We start from the raw sequence: 22,441 nt of genomic DNA on the forward strand, positions 1-22,441 counted from the left end.
GGGGCCTCCGACGCGCGTTTCGCGACGTCCCCCGCCGCTTTATCAAGGAGGAGAATAAGTGAGAGAGTCCCGGTAGGGCCTTCAAATAGCCCCTGACCCCGGTCACATGACCGGCGTCCACCAATCAAAGTGGCACAAACGGCGCATGCGCCGTGGTGTCTGCAGGTCCTGTGCTGCAGTGCGGCGTCCACACACTGCGCATGCGTCGGGGCAAAGCGCACTGTGCTCAGGGACGCCGACCGCAACATGGAGCCGCACACCACACGGCGATGCGCACGGCCAAACAAGGATTTATGGGACACAATGTGAATGGTCCCAAATCCAAAAGTCTAAATCAAGGGACCAAAATTGCGTAAAAATAGCCACGCTGTATATGAATAGTGAATAGACACTATAAATAATGTGCACAATACCCCTAACAATAATAAGTATAGCAGTACAGAAAAGTACAATTTCCAACCAATTGCAACAATCAAACATAGATTCACTAGAAGTAAAGTACAGTAGAGTATACAATCAAAACAAGAAGGGGAAAAAATATCACATTCAAAAATACACAGCATGTTGCAAAAAGTTTGATCTGTTAGGACGTCCGTAGATGTTCTTGATTGTAGACAGTAAGATATTGGATCCACTATATAGGGCTAATAGAAGCCGAACCGGGGCACATAAGGAAATAAACTAAAAAATAAACATATCAAAAAATATTTTAAAAGCAATAAGGATAAAAAATAATAATTAAAAACAATCACTGCAGAACAACATGGGAAATATGGAGTCATGCAGAAACCACAAACAAGGAAAGCCATGTCACAATACGTTGTTTCAGGTTACCATCTAAACCCAAAAGGAAGAAAATGGATTGTCCGTTTGGACACCATGAAACCTAGAGGATTGAATGAGTCTTTAAGTTTTATTCCATTTTTGTAATGTTCCATCTCCAACTTTGTTGTTGGTGCCCCTCTTCCCCCCCCCCCCCTCCTTACCTCCCCCTCTTTTCTTCTTTTTGGTGGCTAACGTAACAAACCTTCCCCCCCCCCCCCCCCCCATTATTTATAGTGTCTATTCACTATTCATATACAGCGTGGCTATTTTTACGCAATTTTGGTCCCTTGATTTAGACTTTTGGATTTGGGACCATTCACATTGTGTCCCATAAATCCTTGTTTGGCCGTGCGCGTCGCCGTGTGGTGTGCGGCTCCATGTTGCGGTCGGCGTCCCTGAGCACAGTGCGCTTTGCTCCGACGCATGCGCAGTGTGTGGACGCCGCACTGCAGCACAGGACCTGCAGACACAACGGCGCATGCGCCGTTTGTGCCACTTTGATTGGTGGACGCCGGTCATGTGACCGGGGTCAGGGGCTATTTGAAGGCCCTACCGGGACACTCTCACTTATTCTCCTCCTTGATAAAGCGGCGGGGGACGTCGCGAAACGCGCGTCGGAGGCCCCACTGTTGGACCCCTTCCTCCTCCTCTCCCCGGTGAGTTGTTCCTTGGTCTTCTGATATGATTTTTTGATCCTGGCCAGCGCCGGCTCTATCTTTCTGACTCTTACTGTGAGTGGGTAATTGCATGAACGGATTTGGTTCTTGCTACTTAGTTTATTTTAGATCTGCTGGGCTGGTATCTTGATCTAAGACATGACCTAAGGTTCACGGTATATATTCACCTGGTTTTTTCATTCTGGGGGGTGTGAGGTTGGGCCATGGGACATATTGTCCATACTATTTATGAGCACATCTGTTATTATCCGTTCTTGTACTTTTGTTACTAATATAATAAAAATTGTACTTTTCTATATGGGATTTATAGCGTGCTCTTGTGTTTCTCCTTCTAATAATAACACCTACTATGTCTGTTCCAAAAACTTAAAAAAAAAAAAAAGTGATTAAAACTTCAAAAAACACTTTGCAACCCCTTTTGTTTTAAACTTGCTTAAAAAGAAAGGAAAAAACTAATCCGAAATATTTATTAAAAAAAACTTCAAAAGCAGAACAACAAAATGGAAAATCAAAAATTGGCAAGAGAACAAGGAAATAACCAAAAGCAGATAAAAATTCTCTTTTTAACAAAAATAAAAGGAAAACGAATGAATAAGTGAAGAATGAGGAAGTGAAAACCAAAAAAACTGATAACAAAACTTAAAAATGGAAAAACCCAAAAGAAAAAGAGAAAAATGATCAGGGAGTAAAAGGTTTTTAAAAGGAAAACAAATTAAAAAGTTGATAAAACTTAAGAACTACTCCGAAAATTCAAAGATCGATACAAGTACACTTCCAACGATAAAAAAAAGTCCTTGCACAAATACAGGATACACACAATTCCCTTTTTCTGCCTGCGTCTCTCAGTAAAATCTTCTGAGAACAATGGAAGAGAAAAAACAAACAGACTACAGTGATATACTCAAAAGACCCAGCTTTCCCAAAAATTCTCACACTACAGTAACAAAAATCTCTACCAAAAAAATGCAAGATAAAACATAAAATAGGGAAAAGCACAGTTCAGAGCAAATATGACAATATGAAAAAAAAAAAAAAAAAAATGTGTATATATAATCTCAGAAAAAAAACTTTTTGTGCTTCAGATCTTCGTGGAAACCAGCAGTGAAATCACAGGTTGATGCACATATAGACGTCCGGGGAGAAATCGAAGCCCTTTTTTGTGACACGTATGTCAAACAGCTGCTGGTAACTGATAACTGCCAACCACACTGGGTGCACTGCGCTCGGTGACCCGGGAATGTTACCACGCTGTATCGGACGTCCTGCCTGACTCGCCTGTAACAGGAATGTGATAACTCCCACAAAATTGCCACCACCTGATACCTGGGCCGGCTTCTCCTGTCCTTCCCTATGTACAGGTGTGTTGGTGGCAACCTGTCAAGTGATTTGGCTTGCAATATCTCCCCCAAGCTAACACCACCATGTGCCTGACGATTTGGGCGCTCCTGTCCCTTCCTGTGCACGGGTGTATTTGTTGTGATAGCTTGATAGGAGATTCGCCTTGTGATAACTCTAAGACCCCACCACCTGTCCCTGGGCAGGCTTCTCCTGTCCTCCCCTGTGTCCAGGTGTATTTGTGAGGACTTATCTGAGCGATTCAACTTCCCTGCTATCGGTTTCCCAGCAACCACAAGCACAAATCAATCAGTTTCCACCAACTCTCTCCCGGATCTAGACATACAGGACCACAGCAGACACATCCCAGGGTTTGGATAAGGGTGGACTTTTTTACACTACCTGGGTTTGGTGACCACACTGACCAGCTAGAGTTGCTGACACGGACTGGGCACAGGGAACATTCAGGTAAGATAACTAGGTTTTCTTACCTTACTTATGGAGTTGCGCAAATCTCCGTCCCCATGAGCCAAGCCCTTGGCCGGCACCTCCGTCCTCTCTGGTCAGCAGGGTCCCCGTGCGTTTCGTCCACAACCCCACGTTGGGCGCCCAATTGTTATGGAAATTTAATTGATATAGATTTAAATCTCTGTGTGTGCTGCGGCCTGTCCTAATTAGACAGTCTTATTGAGCGCTCAACAGGAAAGAAGACACCCCACACACGTTGTTAGCAGCAGCATCTCTTTCCAGCAGGACTCTGCTGGTTTATTGCACATACATGGTTTTATCAGTTCGTACAGAAAGGAGTGGTTACTCATCAACATAAAGGCTGAACTTCTAATCTAATTGGTCATTTTAAATACATGAACATACAGTATATGGGTGTCCGACATGGGGTGGCTTAAAGGGAATCTGTCACCCTTTTTTTGGCTTTGCAGCTGCTGGCATAGACATCGGGGGATTATCTACAGCATTACAGAATGCTGTAGATAAACCTCTGATATAACATGTTTTTCTTCTCTTTCAGGTTACATTATACTCACCGAGGTGGGCGGTCCGGTACGATGGGTGTCGCCGTCCCATCTGGCGCCTCACTTCATGCGATGACGTCCTCTTCTCCCATCCTGTAATGGCTCCGGCGCAGGCGCACTGCTCTGCCCTGTTGAGGGCGTCGGGAGAGGTCTGGCTCCTGCGCACTGCAGAATTCTGCTCTGCCCTCAACAGGGCAGAGCAATGCGCCTGCGCCGGAGCCATTTCAGGATGGGAGAAGAGGACGGCATCGCATGAAGGGAGGCGCCGGACCGGACCGCAGCACCCATCGGACCGGACCGCCCACCTCGGTGAGTATAATATAACGTGTTTTTCTTCTCTTTCACGTTACATCGGGGGTTTATCTACAGCATTACAGAATGCTGTAGATAAGCCCCCGATGTCAATGCCGGCAGCTAATGGGGGATAAAAAGGGTGACAGATCCCCTTTAAACATCATATGATTTACTGTCCATAGTCTTTCAATGTCAGCAAGACTCAAATATCGGCTTGGAACATCTGTTTCCAGAAGGACTCTGCTGGTTTATTGCACATACATGTTTTTATCAGTTTGTACAGAAAGGAGTGGTTACTCATCAACATAAAGGCTGAACTTCTAATCTGATTGATCAGTTTAAATACATGAACATATATGGGTTTCCGACATGGGGTGACTCAAACATCATATGATTTACTGTCCATAGTCTTGCAATGTCAGCAAGACTCCAATATCTGCTTGGAACATTTGTTACTTCCTCTTCTCTGTCTGGGAGAAATGTCACAAGACAATGCTATCATGAGATAACATCAGCTCCCCAGAATGGCTCATGGGGTGTAGCAAGTCATTTCCAGCAACTGGTTACAAAGTTCAAGCTGTGAATATGTATCTATGTGTGCATATGAGTACATGGAGTATATATGAGTATATAGCATATAGCCTATAGCAGGCAAGTGAGATCTAGATGAAATACATAAATATATATTTCTATAACAGCAGTGCAGGCGGCTTCTCAGCGCCTGCTCTCAGCAGACACGGAGAAGCCATCTCTCTGCAGGACCCAGAAGGACCCCGCGGCCAGCTTGGAGCCAGGGGCCTGCAGGGAAGAGGCCGGTGGAACAACGCGAACACATTGTATTGTTCTAAGGGTCTCAGGGAAGCACGCAGGGAGCCCCTTTCCTGCGCGATGCTTCCGTATGCCCCCGGAACACTGCGGTCATTTTTGATCACAGAGTGCCGTGGGTTAATGTGCCGGCTGTGATCAGCCGCGTTGCCCCCCCCCCCCCGACCCCCCGAGAGCGCGGCTCATCGCAAATAATGTTGTACTATCCCGTCAATGGGCATTAAGGCCCAGGCCACATGGACATGGTATAGTACGTCAAATGTCAGGAAGGGATTAAAAGAAATATTACCAAGTTTGCATTAACCCCTTTACCCCCAAGGTTGGTTTGCACGTTCATGACCTGGATCTTTTACAATTCTGACCACTTTCCCTTTATGAGCTAATAACTCTGAAACGCTTCCATGGATCCCACTGATTCTGACATTGTTTTCTCGTGACATATTGTACTTCATGTTAGTGGTAAAATTTCATTGATATAACTTGTGGAAAAAATGGAAATTTGGTGAAAATTTCGAACTTTTCAAACTTTTAGATTTAAGGGCAAAAAAAATTCAGATATATGGCACACAAAATACTTAATAAGTAACATTTCCCACATGATTACTTTACATCAGCACAATTTTGGAACCAAGATTTTTTTTTTTTTTTTTTTTTTTTAGGAAATGTCACGAAACCCCGATCGCTGCCACCGATATGTGGAAGACCGCCACTGACACGGGTATGTCAGCGGACGGAGTGATGCGACGCACTGCCAGCACACGGCTATCACAGGTACAGTGGGGGCTTATCTTAGTTATCCCGCCACTGGTACCATGTGACAAAAATATACAGCAAGCTAATCTTGCTCTAATAATTTATCGCAGGGGGGTTAGTTTGGATGCCCCACCACTGCTAACAACCTTCCAAGAACTGCGGGGATTTATGGATATCCCACTTTGTCAGTTCTACTTTGGAACTCGCATCTCTCCGGCGCCCCCTTATCCTCAGGTTAGTCAGGGAACTACACCTAGGATAATTAGTCGCCGGACAGGCTGCTTTTTGTGCACAGGCGATTAGACTACTGCAGTAAGGGAATTATCAGTGCTTTGGCCTCAGCCACCCATTCAGCATATAAGACCCTTCCGTACTGCCGGATAGCCCAGTCAACCGAACACACCATGATTATCTACAAAAGGGTGCATAAGTTCGTTTCTTAGAGCATGGAGGCAGACTGATAATTCTATGATTTATTCCCCAAAGAGGACAGTGATTACACAGATGAAAAAAAAGTTGTTACAAATTTGAGACAGTAAATATACAATGCAAATATAAAAATAACAGGGATGAAAACAGAAATTACACTTAAAGTTGCTTATTGTTCTTTAGGCAACCCATGTGGTTGGGGGGAGGGGCAGCCAGACATCTCCAGACATTTGGTGATCTTTCTAGCATGGAATCTGCAGCTCAACTGCCTGATTGTCCCCTCGCATCCCTTATGGTCTTTGCTGTGTGACCTCGCCAAAAGGGTCGGCTGGGGAGGTTCCACCCCCCTTTCTCTTAAGTTTTGTAGCCAAATCATAACTTATCATGACTATATCTGGCCGAGGAAAGCTCGTATAAACACACACATGGTATCATTGGTTGTAGTTTATCGAATACAATAAAACAACATCAAACATGCCGTAATTAGGACACTCCATTTGGGAGCAATCCATATCTCAGTTTCTGGAGGGGTTAGAAGTGTGACAATTAGGGGTTAGAAAGCTGGTTTCGTGCCCTTCGCAGAAATGTAATTATTATATCTCTGCCGCGAGGGAGGTGCCCGCTAGAGCTTCTTTAATATCTCTCATTGTTTTATTTAGCCGCGTGTCTCAAACAAAGAAATCCTTTCACTTAGCTAATCCACATTCCTAGCTACAACAGGAAATGGACGGTGTACTGTTACCAAATGCAGGCACAGAGCAGCACACACACACAGCTGCTAAGGAGTGAAAGGGGGGTGGAGGTCAAATGCTTGCAGCTATGTGACAAGGAGACTTTCTCCTTGAATGGAAGATTCTGGAAGGTTCCAGCAAAATCAAATGTTACTTAACATGCATATTTTACATTACAGGAAATTATAAGGGTTAAAAGTTGACCAGTGATTTCTCATTTTTTCAACAACATTTTTTTAGGGATCACATCACATTTGAAGTCACTTTGAGGGGTCTATATGATAGAAAATACCCAAAAGTGGCACCATTCTAAAAACTGCACGCCTCAAGGTGCTCCAAACCACATTGAAGAAGTTTATTAACCCTTCAGATGCTTCACAGGAATTTTTTGAATGTTTAAAAAAAAAAAAATGAACATTTACCGTAACTTTTTTTCACAAAAAAATTACTTCAGGTCCAGTTTTTTTTTATTTTACCGAGGGTATCAGGTGAAATTGGACTGCAAAAGTTACTGTGCAATTTTTCCTGAGTACGCTGATACCTGATATGTTGGGGGGGGGGGGGGGGGGGGGGACCACTGTTTTGGCGCATGACAGAGCTCAGAAGGGAAGGAGTAATTTTTTTCAACGCAGAATTGGCTGGAATTGAGATCGGACTCCATGTCATGTTTGGAGAGCCCCGGATGGCCTGAACAGTGGAAAACCCACACAAGTGACCCCATTTTGGAAACTAGCCCCCCCCCCCCAGGAACTTATCTAGATATGTGGTGAGAAGTTTATAACGTATATCCGTACAATTAATCATATTTTTTCCACAAAAATGATCTTTTCACACCCAATTTTTATTTTCCCAAGGGTAACAGGACCCCAAAAGATATTGTGCAATTTGTCCTGAGTATGCTGATACCCCACATGTGGGGGGTGCCTGGAGAAATAGTGCTTTACGCACTATTTCTCCAGGCACCTTCCACGACCGTCACCTTGGTGGATGTCTCCCCGCCCTAATGGGGAACAGGAAACACAGAGGGCTGCATTGTTGGGTCTCGTGTCTCATCTTCATCTTGACAATACCTGAGAATCTCTATGGGGTTAAGGTCAGGCGAGAATGCTGGCCAATCAAGCACAGTGATACTGTTTTTAAACCAGGTATTGGTACTTTTGGAAGTGTGGACAGATGCCAAGTCCTGCGGGAGAATGAAATTTCCATCTCTAAAATGCTTGTCGAAAGAGGGACGCATGAAGTGCTCCAAAGTTTCCTGGTAGACGGCTGGGCTAATGTTGGTCTTGATAAAACACAATGGACCTACACTAGCAGATGACATGGCTCCCCAAACCATCATTGATTGTGGAAACTTCACACTAGACCTCAAGCAGCTTAGATTGTGTGCCTCTCCACTCTTCCTCCAGACTCTGAGGCCTTGATTTCCAAATGAAATGTAAAATTTACTTTCATCTGAAAACAACTCTTTGGACCACTGAGCAGCAGTCCAGTTCTTTTTCTCCTTGGCCCAGGTAGGTAAGACGCTTCTGGCGAAATCTATTGGTCATGAGTGGCTTGACACAAGGAATGTGACACTTGTAGCCCATGTCCTGGATACATCTGTGTTTGGTGGCTCTTGAAGCAATGACTCCAGCAGCAGTCCACTCCTTATGAATTCCTGCTTTAAGCAGGGGGTTGGACCAGATGGCCCAGGACGTCCCTTCTAAGTCTACAATTCTAGGAAATAACCCTCCCCTTCCTGCAACCTCCAGTGTTTTTCCTGTCCCCCAGTGGGGCATGAAGAGGTACGAGGGGGCTGCCGCCGTCGGCGAGCGGAGCTACTGGAAACTTACAATGCCGGGCAGCTGAGGTCAGGAGGTTCGCCTCTCCATATGGCTGCTCCCGTCTCCACCTCTAGGTGCGACTCGGGACTTCTGCTGCCCCTCCTGCGCCCTCCGAGGTAAAGCGGGGCGGTATAGTGCAGCCGGGGTCCTCTGGAGCTCCCTAGCTTCCTCCTTCCTCTCTCGCGCTGCCAATGTCAGGCCTGCGTGCATTGGGGGTGTGGCTTCTGACCGGAAGTGACGTCGGCACGCTTCCGGTTCATGTCCTCCGGCGTTCTGGATGGAGCGCACACGCCGGGCGCCCGGGCCATGGCACGGGGTTGTGCCGAAGGTTCCTCCCCATGGACCAGGAGGAAGAAGGGGCACAAACATTGAACGCTACAATGCCCATATAATCGGGCAACAGACTCCAAGTAAGCGCAGTGTGTCTGTATGGTGACTGGTGCTGGCTATGGACGGCGACAAATCCTTGACAGCTGCATCTGAGTAGCAGGGCCGGTCCCCTAACTGTCCAAACTTTGGTGGCGCGGGTCATTGAGTAGCCTTCTCTCTCTCCTTGCAGGAAGAAAAGGCCTCTTCCCCAAGAAATAAACCCAGCCGCAAGTGTAGCATCTGTGGTGCCAGGCTTCCCTTACAAAAAGAAGCTATGCCAACCTTGTACGCAGGACATCCTGCGCACTGAACAGCCCCCCTGTTTGACAGTATTAAAACATTAAGCAGGAGGTACAGACCTCCATGGTGGCATTTGCCCAGACCCCGGTGCCCCAGACCCCTCTCCAAAATAAGTGTAAAATAGCACCTACGGATACTGATTCGGGAGAGGTCCGTACCTCAGGGTCTGAGGATATTTGGGAGAATGAGGGCTCCACATCCACCCCCAAACCCGACACAAAAAAATATTTCTTCTCTTAGGATATGGAAGAGCCTGTCTCCATGGTGAGAAATACCATGGGGGTTGAGGAGGAGGAGGTGAAGCTCGGTTCAGGATGAAATGTTTGGGGCGCTGAAACCCAGAGGTAGGAAAGAGTTTCCGGTGCACGAAAATGTCCAAAACCTGATAGTTCAGGAGTGGTCCTCCCCTGAGAAAGGACTTAGTGTACCCTCGGAACTAAAAAATCGCTCTCCTCTCGAGGGTGACAACTCTATTTGGGATATCCCTAAGATAGATGTCCAAGTCTCTAAGGTTATTAAGAAGACGTCCCTCCCTTTCGAGGACTCTTCCCAGTTGAAAGATCCTATGGATCGTAAAATAAAAAAGTCACCTTAAAAAATCCTGGGAAGCATCCACAGATTTGCTCAAAGCAAATGTAGCCTCCACTTGCGTCGCTAGAGCCTTATTTCTCTGGCTTCATACATTAGAGGATCACCTCTCTCGGGGTACTCTCAGAGAAGAAATCTTAGATTCCCTTCCCCTTCTCCAGAAAGCAAAGGGCTTTTTAGCCGATGCCTCGGGAGAGACGGTGCGGGTAGCAGCAAGGTCCTTAGTCCTTTCTAATTCGGCTAGAAGGGCCCTCTGGCTGAAGTTGGGAGGTGACATCACCTCTATGACAAAGCTCTGTGCCATCCCCTTCCTGGGGCACCATGTGTTCGGGCCAGTCTTGGACGACATCCTCGAGAAAGCTTCAGACAAAAAGAAATCGCTACCCGAACAGCCACCAGGAGGCGTTTTTTTCATCCCCCACGTGAGCAGTCCTCCCAGAGTGAGTTCAGAGGGAGGGGCAAGACGGAACGGTGGAGCTACCCAAAAGGGGGTAGAGGGAAGAACATCCTTGTCCCTCAACAACAGCAGCCTCCGGACAAACAGTGGCTCCCCGGTGGGGGGGGGTCTGTAATGTAAAATGTCTGTAAGGTATGATGTTTTCTGTTGGAACCTTCCAGAATCTCCCCTTTCCTTCTGAGGACATTGTAGACTGTCAGCTGCAGCATTCCCCTCACCTCCCCCCACCCCCTCTGCCTGCTGGTAACAGGAAACCGGGCATTTACTCTCGAAGCCTTCTCCTTCCCCCATCCACCCCCAGCACAGCTAAGTGGAAAGGATGTCCTTTGTTCTGAAACCACGAGGTTTGAGTACAGGTATAGGAAATATTAAAGAAGCCTAGCGTGCGCTTCGCTCATGACAGATATAAAACCCACATTTCTGCGAAGGGCACGAGGCCAGCTTTCTAATTCCTAATTTTAAAAGTTATAACCTCTCCAGAAACTGAGATATGAATTGCTCCCAAATGGAGTGTCCTAGTTATGGCAAGTTTGATGTTGTCTTGGTGGGTTCGTTGAACTACAACCAATGATACCATATATGTCTGTGCGAGCTTCCCTCGTGAAGATATGGTTATTATAAAGTTTTAGTAAAGAATCATAACTTAGAGAAAAGGGGGTTGGACCTCACCAGACTGCCCATTTCGTGAGGTCACAGACCCTAGACTATAGGGTATTCCCTACCAAATTCCAGTCAGTTGTAGCTGCAGAGTCCGTGGTGACAAGACGTGTAGACGTGTGGCTCCGCCTTCTTCCCCCCACTTGGTCTGCCTGATACCGACTAAGCACATGTGAGTGTTACTTTGTCTTTTAAACTCTTTATGTTATATTTGTATTGTACGTATTTGATGTCTCAATTTATAGCAACTTTTATCTATGTAATCACTGCCCTTTTGGGAATAAATGATAAAATCTATTAGCTCTGTCTCCATGCTCTAAGAAACGAACTATGCGCCCTTTTTAGATAATCACTACTAATTTGGGGTTTGTCACGGACCCTCTAAATTAACTCTGTGATTAAGTAAAGCGTGGCAGTGTGGTGTGTGCGGTTGGTTAGGCTAGCTGGCAGTACAGACGGGTCTTACATGCTGAATGAGGGGCTGCGGCCACAGCATTGATAATTCCCTTACTGCAGTAGTCTAAGTGCCCATATACAACAAGCAGCCCATCCGGCGACTACTTATCCTAGGTGCAGTTCCCTGACCTGAGGGTAAGGGGGGGCGCCGGAGAGCTGCGAGTTCCAAAGTGGAACTGAGAAAGTGGGATATAAAAAAATCCCTGCAGTTCTTGGAAGGTTGTTAGCAGTGGTGGGGCATCCAAAATACCCCCCTGCGGTAAATTGTTAGAGCGAGATTAGCTTGCTGTATATTTTGGTCACATGGTGTCAGTGGTGGGATAACTAAGATAAGCTGCCACTGTGCCTGTGATAGCTGTGTGCCAGCAGTGCGTCGCGTCCCTTTGTCCACTGACACACCCGTGTGAGTGTTGGGATTGTGATGTATTGGTGGCACAGGCCGCGTCGTCCATCGCAATTTGGCGACATCGGTCCCCTGTTCGTCGCAGGGTCGACTCAATTCTTCGCCCAATGGCAGTCCACGACCTCGAACCAGTGGATCCTGCACACCATACAATTCGGGCTGAAATTGGAGTTCGAACAACCCCCCCCCCCCCCCCCCCCCTGTCTAAGAGTCACCCCTACACAGTCTCCAGATCTCCAAAAGATCCTACTTCTTCAACTCCAAGATCTGTTACGGAAAGAAGTAGTCTCATATGTATCTCAGCAGGAAATGGGCAGAGGACGTTACTCCCACCTATTCTTTGTGAGGAAGCCCTCCGGAAAATACAGGCTTATCATAAACTTGAACCCCTAAATCGGTTCATCAAATACCGGAGGTTCAAGATGGAGTCTGTAAAATCGGCGATCCCTCTTATTGGGCAGGGCTGGCTGATGGCTACCGTAGACTTGAGGGACGCTTATTACCACGTCCCAATCCATTCGGATCACAGAAAATTCCTGAGGTTCGCGGTCTCCCACGACCGGGGGATCAGCCATCTCCAGTTCAATGCCCTCCCCTTTGGCGTATCACCAGCACCAAGGGTGTTTTACGAAAATTATGAGGGAAGCAGTCATTTTCATCCGTCTGCAAGGAATATGTATTGTTCCATATTTAGACGACCTGCTCATTATCGCTCCATCGATATCCCGACTAAACCAGGACGTGTCAAACTCTGCAGATCCTCGAATCCCTAGGTTGGATCCCGAATCTTCAGAAGTCGGACCTTCACCTTTCTCCCAAGGAAAAAATTCCTGGGAATTATAGACTCAGAAAAAAGGACATCCTTTCTTCCCGAGGATCGTCAGGTGGACCTCCGACACAAAATCATCAGATTCAGAGAACAAAGGGCACTGACTCTGAAGGACGCCATGTCTATCCTGGGGTCCTTGACATCGTGTATTAAGGCGGTGTCCTGGGCTCAGGCACATAAACGAATCCTCCAGTCATAAGTCCTGGTAAACTCAAGTAAGTATCAGAACAATCTGTCAAGGAAAATTCCTCTTCCAGGACACGTGTGATCAGCTCTCTTGTGGTGGCTGAGTTACCAAAACTTGAGGCAGGGAGTAAGCTGGGACCAGCTTCCCCTGAAAATAATCTGTACCGATGCCAGCCTGAGAGGCTGGGGAGCCGTGGTGGAGGAGGCTTATTTCCAAGGACGATGGTCCCAAAACATAAGAGCAAGATCGTCGAAAATAAGGGAACTGAAGGCAGTACAGGAAGCACTAAAAGCCGCTTTGTCCCTTATCCAGACCCATCTTGTTCGGATCTATTCCGACAACGTAATCACGGTAGCCTACTTCAGACACCAGGGGGGTACGAAGTATGCCAGTCTGAAGACAGTGACAGCAAAAATTTTCCTCTGGGCAGAAAAACACCTACTGTCCATATCAGCGGTTCACCTGAAAGGGTCAGACAACATCCAGGCGGACTTCCTCCAGCAGGAAGGACATCCATCCGGGAGAGTGATCTTAATATAGTGCTCAATAGTCTAACACAGGCCCCATTTGAGCCCCTGCCCGAAATTTCATTAAGAATCCTCACACTTAAGACAGTCTTTTTCGTAGCGATCACCACTGCTAGACGAGTATGGGAAATGCAGGCCCTATCGGTACAAGAACCATACCTCTTGCTCAACGAGGACAGTACTGCACCTAGACCCCTCCTTTTTGCCCAAAGTGGTTTCAGACTTTCATAGGGGTCAGGATATTGTGTTGCCCTTATTTTGCCCAAATCCTTCCAATATGAAGGAAGAAAGATTCCACACACTGGATGTCCGCAGAGTGGTTCTTCATTACCTTGAACTAACCAAGGATTGGAGAATTGACCAGAGCCTGTTTATCCAATATTCAGGGTGAGTAAGGGAAAGAAGGCGGCAAAAAACAATAGCAAGCTGGATCGAACAGGCCATCGGCCTGGCATATTTGTCAAAAGATCTCTCTTCCCGAGTCTCTAAAGGCCCACTCCACCCGATCAGTCACTACATAGTGGGCAGCAAGAGGAAACGCGTCATCGGAGCGGATATGCAGAGCCGCCACCTGGTCCTCTGTGCACACCTTTACCAGACACTACAGATAAAATTTTGATAGGGATCTAACATTTGGCAGGCGCCTTCTGCAAGCCGTGGTCCCTCCCTAAACAAAATTAATGTTGGTATAACTCCACGGTGACTGTCGTGGAAGGTGACTGGAGAAAATAGAATTAGACTTACCGGTAATTCGGTTTCCTCTGAGGAAAAAGTATTTTCTTCAAAACGCGTTGGGAAATAAATGGTTAATCCTTTTATCTAATCTGGATTCGTTATTTGTTCGGCAGCGCACTTAAGTCCATGAATTTTTGTTCCATTATAAGCTTAATGTTATGGCGGTCACAGAGTGGACCTTTGGACGTGCAGCAAGCTGATAACTGATCCTATGTGTTTAAATCTCTCCTGGAAAAGGTGAGTGTATTTCTTTTATTTCTTTCAAACATCAACTCGGACAAGACCCTATTGCGCTCTTTTTATTCCTATAGTGTATATATATTGTACTTTCAAAAATAAGGAAATTTCTAAGTGACCCTAAACTTTTGACCGGTAACCCTTAAATGTTTCACTTGCGGAACAGAATAAACGCCCCTCCTAAAAGAAATTCATGATTTGTTGGTTTTTGTTAATTCTGCCTCACAAAAATTGGATAAAGTGATCAAAAAATGTCACATGCCTGAAAATGGTACTAATTAAAACGTGAACTCGTCCTGCAAAAAAACAAGAGCTCACATGACTCTGTGGGCCAAAAGATGGAAAAATTATAGCTCTCAAAATGTGGTGATGCAAAAACTATTTTTTGCAATAAAAAGCATCTTTTAATATGTAACAGCAGCCAAACATAAAAACCCGCTATAAGGCCTCTTTCACACGTCCTGATATTTCCGGTACCGGAGATGTCCGTGTGTGTAATACTTGCAGCACAAGTACGGGCGCCAGGGAAGAAGTGTTACAGTAAGCGCTGTTCCCCGGCGTCGGGTGCTGAACACGGCTCTCATCACTCTCCCCTGCTCTGCCAGCAATCGGCACAAGCAAGGAAGAATCATTCTCCCCTGCTTGTGCCGATCGCCGGCAGAGCAGGGGAGAATGATGAGAGCCGTGTTCATCACCCGACACCAGGGAACAGCGCTTACTGTAACTCTTCTTCCCCGGCGCCAATGCGTGTCACATGGATGACATCCATGTGTGTTATGTGTATGAACGTGTGCTGAATGTATTGTGGCCCTTGCTGACATTAAAAAAACGGACATTTCAGCGTGTTTTGCCCATGGATACACAGCCCGTGGAAAACACACTGACATGTGCACAGACCCATTCACTTGAATAGGCAAATAACGCTCCATTCCTCCCGAGTCTCTCCGCGTGGCTAAGTAGCACTGTACAGCCACATATGGGGCATTGCCACGTTCAGTAGAAATTGTGGGACAAATTTTGTTTCCATTTTTACCCACTTTGTGTGAAAATGTAAAATCTTTGACTAAAACAAAGTTTTGGTGGTAAAAATGTAGTTATTTTGTCCTCACTGCCCAATGGTATAAAATTCTGTGACACACCCATGGTGTCAGTATGATCACTGCACCCCTAGATGAATTCATTGAGGTGTAGTTCATAAAATGGGGTCACTTATGTGGGATTCTGCTGTTTCGGCAACTCATGGGCTCTCCCAGTGGGTCATGGCACCTGCAAACCATAACAGTAAAATCTGGCGCTCCTTCCCTTCTAAACGCTGCCATGTGCCCAAACAGTGGTTTACCCACATATGGGGTATCAGCATACTCGGGACAAATTGCACAGTCATTTTTAGAGTCCAAGTTCTAAAAAATTGGGGGCGAAAAGATCATTTTTGTGGAATTAATGATTTTTTTATTTTTACAACTCTACATTATAAAACTTCTGTGAAGCACTTGGGGGTTCAAAGTGCTCACCACACATCTAGATAAGTTCTTCTCTCTCCAAACGCGACATGACGCCCGCAGACCATTCCATCAAAGTCTGCATTCCAAAACAACACTACTTCCCTTCTGAGCCCTGTAGTTTGTCCATACAGTGGTTTTCTCCCACATATGGGGTATCAGCGTACTCAGGACAAATTGGAAAACAACTTTTGGGGTCCAATTTCTCCTGTTACCCTTGGGAAAATAAATTGGAGACTAAAAGATCATGTTTGTGGAAAAAAATGATTTTATTTTCACGCCCGTGCGCTATAAACTTTAGTGAAACACCTGGAGGTTCAAAGTTCTCACCACACATCTAGATAAGTTCCTTGGGGTCCTGTTACCGTTAGGAAAATAAAAATGGGGGGTGAAAAGATCATTTTTGTGGAAAAAATGATTTTTTTAATTTTACAGCTCTATTATAAACATTCTGTGAATCCCTTGGGGGTTCAAAGTTCTCACCACAAATCTAGACAAGTTCCTTGGGTGGTCTAGTTTCTAAAATGGGGTTACTTGTTGGGGGTTTCCACTGTTTAGGCACATCAGGGGCTCTCCAAACGAAACATGGCGTCCAATCTCAGTTCCAGCCAATTTTGCATTGAAAAAGTCAATCGGCGCTCCTTCCCTTCTGAGCGCTGTCGTACGCCCAAACAGTGGTTTCCCTCCACATATGGGGTGTCAGCGTACTCGGGACAAATTGCACAATAACTTTTGGGGTCCAATTTCTCCTATTTCCCTTGGGGAAAATTAAAAAAATTTGAATCTGAAGTAATTTTTTTTTTTTGTGCGAAAAAGTTAAATGTTCATTTTTCTTTTTAAGCATTCCAAAAATTCCTGTGAAGCACCTGAAGGGTTAATAAACTTCTTGAATGTGGTTAGGGTGCAGTTTTTAGAATCGTGTCAATTTTGGGTAATTTATATCATATAGACCCCTCAAAGTGACTTCAAATTTGATGTGGTCCCTAAAGAAAAAATGTAAAAATGAGAAATTGCTGGTCAACTTTTAACCCTTATAACTTCCTAACACAAAAAAATGTTGGTTTCAAAATTGTGCTGATGTAAAGTGAACATGTGGGAAATGTTACTTATTGAGTTTTTTGTGTGCCATATCTCTGATTTAAGGGCATAAAAATTCAAAGTTGTAAAATTGCGAAATTTTCAAAATTTTTGCAAAATTTTAACAAATAAGCGCAAGTTGTATCAAAGAAAGTTTACCACTGTCATGAAGTAAAATATGTCACAAGAAAACATTGTCAGAATCACCAGGATCCATGGAAATGTTCCAGAGTTATTACCTCATATAGGGACAGTGGTCAGAATTGTAAAAATTGACCTGGTCATTAACATGCAAACCACCCTCGGGGTTAAAGGGGTTAAACGAACCAAGACCTTCTTTATCTAATGAAACCGATTTTTCTCTCCCTCAAGACAATTGATCCTCTATCACGTTTTCACCTCCGTACAGCCCACAGCTTAAACAAATAAAAGACATTATTTGTCAGTACTTACCTGTTGTAAATGAGGACGATTCCACCCCTGATTGTTTAGCAGTAAAAGGCTTCCACAAGTGTGGCGGCAGCAGGTGTAATGTAAGCCCCTTTGCATTGGACCGCAAAAAAAACCCCATTTTCGATATCCCCCAGAATAAATCATCAGATATCCACTTTTATTAATTGTGATACCAAACATGTGATGTACTGCTTTCAGCGCTCTTCTTGCCAAGTCAAAAACATCGGTTGCACGATCCATAAATTTAAAAAAAGGATCACCGAGCATATCGCTAATATCAACGCCAACAATAGCTCCTACTCTGGAGCCGTCATTTGTTTTGTGTTAAAGCTGTTGCATTTCATTAACCAATTATTTCTCCTTCGTCTCATTGGGGGACACAGGAACTGTGGGTGTATGCTACTGCCGTCTGGAGGCTGACACTAAGTATACGCGTACAAAAAAAAAAGCTAGCTCCTCCTCCGCCGCATACACCCTCGCCCCGATTGCGGGCGGAAACCAGTTTTTTGCTTAGTGTCCTATGGAGGCACACACAGTCTGGATCTCTCCAGACTATTTTTTTTTTTTTTTCTCTTTTTTCCATTTTACTATGAAGATGAGACAGGGGCGACAGATCCTATTGAAAGGGTCCGATCTCCCCAAACCATCAACGGGCGAGCACGCGTTGAGTATCGTCTCTGCGTATCCTTTCCCGCACCGAGGGACATATCTGCGACTTTTCCCCAGACTTCTATTTTTTCTTTTTTATTTTATGAAGATAAGACAGGGGCAACACATCCTATTGAAAGGATCCGATTTCCCCAAACCATCAACGAGCGAGCACGTGCGAGTATCCCTCCACGTATCCTTTCCCGCGACGTGGGACATTATGCCAGACTTAGCCCTGTCCACCCCTAGGTATTGAAACCATGGGCTTGCACAGAGGCACAAGACTAGTCTGTGCGGCCCCCACTGCTCCACCATTGCAAGACGGCGGTGCTGCATGGCGGCGGACGGTCCCTCTCCTCGCCCCTGCAAGGCGGACGGAGCTAGGGTGCCTGCACCGTCCAAAGGAATTACCCCATCCCCTCTACCTGGTGGCTGGATTCGCAGGTATGAATGGCTGTTGAGGGCCCTGGGCAGTGTTTTGGGAGAGGCTCCAGAATCAGGTGTCAGCGGTGCGGCCAGAAGCTGACCGGTTATGGGAGTAGGGCTGCAATCCGGCAGTCTCCATTCCCCTTCCTCCCTCCCTACTACCTGCATGTGGCTCATCAGTCGGGGGCCGCGAATATGGAGGACCGCCAGCGCCCATGGAGCGGTCATGGAGGTGCCGGCGGGATTGCCAGGATAGCGGGGCTGCCAGTGGGCGGGCGGGCAGTGAGTAATTTAGCCTGCGGCTTCTGCGCTAGGCCGCGGGCGGAAGTTCCGCCCACCCGGCGTGACGTCATATCCGGTGCCGCCTGTCTGGGAGGGTTCATCCACCTCACAAGAGCCTCCGGCCTGCAGGGCCGCACTCTCTCTAGTCAAACGCAATAGAAGAGAACCCACACTGCGTCTCCGGGCCCCTCCGGTGCTTCGGCATCCGTGAGTGCGGCGTCTCGTTCTCCGTCACCATTTTCCGGGAGCGAGCAGAGTTTGCATCATGACGCGGAGGAGTCCCTGGACCTGGATACGCCAGGGTGTCGGGAGACGGTTGACAGCCTCATTGAAGCTGTCAATCAGACTTTGGGTATTGAGGAGGACGTCTCCCTAACCTCAGGTCATAAGGTGTCCTTTAAGAGGGCCAAGCGGCCGCATAGTGTTTAGCACTCACCCAGAGTTCGAGGACATAGTGCAGCGTCACAGGGGAACGTCCAGACAGGCGTTTTTCAGGCCAGAAAACGCTAGAAACGAGATATCCGTTTGCACCGGAGCTCTGTAAAAAATGGGCGGAATCTCCGGTTGTGGATCCCACAGTGTCACGCTTGGCCTCAAAAACTTTGCTATTGGTGCCTAGTGTTTCTTCCATTCAAGACCCCACGGATCGCCTCATAGAGAGCTTGGCCCGCTCGGTATATGAAGCATCAGTATCAGCGCACTCTCCCTCATTCATGGCAACATGGGTAGCCAAGGCCATGATGTCATGGTCAGAATCATTAAATAAAGTCCTGCAGGATAGAGACCTGCCAGCGGAGGTGTCGGAGATAAGTCAGATCACGATGGCGGGTGACTATTTAATCAATGCCTCCTTAGATGCGGCTAATTACGCAGCACTAGCGGCGGCAAATGCAATCGCCATTAGGAGAGCCCTGTGGTTAAGGCTGTGGCGGGTCGGTTCGATCTCCAAGAAATCCTTGACTTCCCTGCCTTATCAAGGTAGCCGCCTATTTGGGGAAAAATTAGACAAACTCATCTCGGATGCTACGGGGGGGGGGGGAAAGCAGTTTTCTTCCACAGCAGAAAATTAAACTGCCGTTTCGTCAGCCTCAGGCACGCTTTCGGCATTTCGCAACCCCGGGTGGATGGCAGCAGTTCGTCCGCCCCAGCTCGCTACAACCAAGACAAGGATCGTCACGTATAGAGCCAACCCGCTGGGCAGGATGCGAGCCCGCATGCCCAGGTCAAGGGGAGCCAGATCCCAGAGACCCTCGGCTAATTGACTCGGGCCGAAGACGGCAGAGTAGGCGGCCGTCTACTCCGGTTCTGCCACGTCTGGGTCACGGTAGCACGCGACGCATGGGTGGTGGAATTAGTGTCGTCCGGGTACAAAATAGAATTTGTCAGATATCCTCCAAAATGATTTTTTCTTTCTCGGCTTCCCAAAGCGGAATCCCGGGCAGAGGCATTGCTAGGGGCCATCGAGGTACTCCAGCGCAACGGGGTCATTGTCCCTGTACCAGAGTGCGAGAAAACTCAGGGTTTTTATTCCAACCTGTTCGCGGTCCCCAAGAAGGACGGGACAGTATGGCCGGTTCTGGACCTAAAACTCCTGAACAGGTTCATCAGGATCAAGCACTTTCGAATGGAATCCCTCCGTTCAGTTATATCGGCCATGGAGCAGGGAGAATACTTGGCCTTGATCGACATCCAGGATGCTTACCTGCACGTCCCTATTTTTCCTCCGCATCAAAGGTTCCTGCGTTTCGCAATTGATGGTCGGCATTTCCAATTTGTAGCTCTGCCTTTCGGGTTGGCCACCACCCCCAGAATGTTCACGAAGGTAATGGCGGTCGTCATGGCCATTCTACCCTCTCGGGGCATAGTTGTCTTGCCGTACTTAGACGACCTCTTGGTGAAAGGTCCGTCATTTCAGGCATGCGAGGAAAATGTCAACATCACGCTGGATACCCTGTCCCGCTTAGGATGGTTGGTCAACGGGAAGAAGTCATCCCTTGTCCCAGCTCAGAGGATTTCTTTCTTGGGGATGATTTTCGACACCTCCCGAGGGTTGGTAGTTCTCACTCAGGACAAGGCTCTAGCGCTCCGGCAGAGAGGTTGAAAACTTCAGCAGCCAGGCCCTCACACCATTCGGTTCGGGATGAGGGTCCTATGGAGGATGGTGGCGGCAATGGAAGCAATTCCGTTTGCCCAATTTCATCTTCGTCCCCTGCAGCACGCCTTCTTGACATCCTGGGACAAGAGTCCATTCACGCTCGATCATCAGTGCAGGTTGTCCTCTCAAGTCAAACGGTCACTGCAGTGGTGGACGCGCGACTCCTCTCTTCAGGGGAAAGCCTTCCCCCCGCCAGATCAGTGGTTGGTGATCACAACCGATGCGAGCCTCCTCGGTTGGGGAGCAGTTTTCCGCCACCATACGACTCAGGGGCAATGGTCTCAACAGGAGGCACGCCTCCCGATCAACTTGTTGGAGATACGAGCGGTGCGGTTGGCACTGCAACATTTCCAGCACTTTCTAGCAGGACGTCCTGTCCGGATTCAATCGGACAAGGCCACGACGGTGGCATACGTGAATCATCAGGCGGGCACTCGCAGCAGGGCAACCATGCGCAAGATAGAGCATGTACTACGCTGGGCTGAGGGGAACCACTCGGTAATTTCAGCAGTCCACATACCAGGCGTGGAAAGTTGGGCAGCTGACTTCCTAAGCCGGCAGGGTGTCGTGCCCGGGGAATGGTCCCTGCACCCGGAGGTCTTCCAGCAGATTTGCCAACGGTGGGGGACACCGGACGTGGATCTGATGGCCTCCATGGTAAACGCCAAAGTGGCCGTGTTTGTCGCTTAGTCCAAGACCCGCAAGCGATCGCAGTGGATGCATTGGTTCTACCATGGAACCAGTTTCACCTCCCATACCTGTTTCCCCCCGCTGCCACTACTTCCGAGGGTCATCAGAAAAATCAAATCAAAGGGGGTTCCAGCAATTCTGCAGGCCCCAGACTGGCCCCGTCGGGCATGGTACGCGGATCTAGTGCAGCTCCTCGCAGACGTTCCTTGGCGTCTGCCAGAACGACCAGACTTACTGTCTCAGGGGCCGATCTGCCACCCGAACTTAGGGGCCCTGTGTTTGACGGCATGGCCATTGAATCTTGGATTCTGACCCAGGCGGGGTTTGGGCGTGAAGTGGTTGCTACAATGGTTAGTGCCCGTAAGCCTACCTTGGTGAGAATTTACCATCACACTTGGAAGGTTTTCTTTGGTTGGTGTTGAGAGCACGGGGTTGCTCCACTGTCTTTTTCGGTTCCCAACATCCTTGCTTTTCTTCAGTCAGGCCTAGACTCAGGGTTAGCCCCGAGCTCCCTTAAGAGACAGATATTGGCCCTGTCTGTCCTTTTCCAGCAAAGAATCACTACTAATATGCAGGTCAAGACGTTCATTCAAGGGGTCTCTCATTTGGTACCCCCCTATAGAGTGCCCATAGACTCCTGGGACCTTAACCTGGTCCTGAGTGTCCTGCAGGATACTCCTTTTGAGCCGTTACCAGAAATTTAATTTGTCATACCTTTCCAGGAAGGTCGTATTCTTGGTAGC

The 22,441-nt window shown here is 47.3% G+C and overlaps 1 protein-coding gene across 7 annotated transcripts in view; it reads left to right on the forward strand.

Annotated features, from left to right (window-relative positions):
- The window catches only part of LOC141052932 (uncharacterized), a 251,013-nt gene that overhangs the window by 25,938 nt on the left and 202,634 nt on the right, over positions 1–22,441 (forward strand). For 3 of the 7 annotated variants that reach the window (XM_073550256.1, XM_073550261.1, XM_073550255.1), the window contains exon 2: positions 5,647–5,758. The exons of 3 other annotated variants lie outside the window; for them this stretch is intronic. In XM_073550256.1, the coding sequence (XP_073406357.1) occupies positions 5,681–5,758 (78 nt within the window). In that variant the 5' untranslated portion in view covers positions 5,647–5,680. Of the gene's footprint in view, positions 1–5,646; positions 5,759–22,441 lie in introns of those variants that run through there. One more of the 7 variants, XM_073550259.1, reaches the window with a different exon arrangement.

The sequence above is a fragment of the Dendrobates tinctorius genome, unplaced genomic scaffold, assembly GCF_039654945.1.
Source record: "Dendrobates tinctorius isolate UK_male_01 unplaced genomic scaffold, ASM3965494v1 ptg000164l, whole genome shotgun sequence".
Taxonomy (NCBI): Eukaryota; Metazoa; Chordata; class Amphibia; order Anura; family Dendrobatidae; genus Dendrobates; species Dendrobates tinctorius.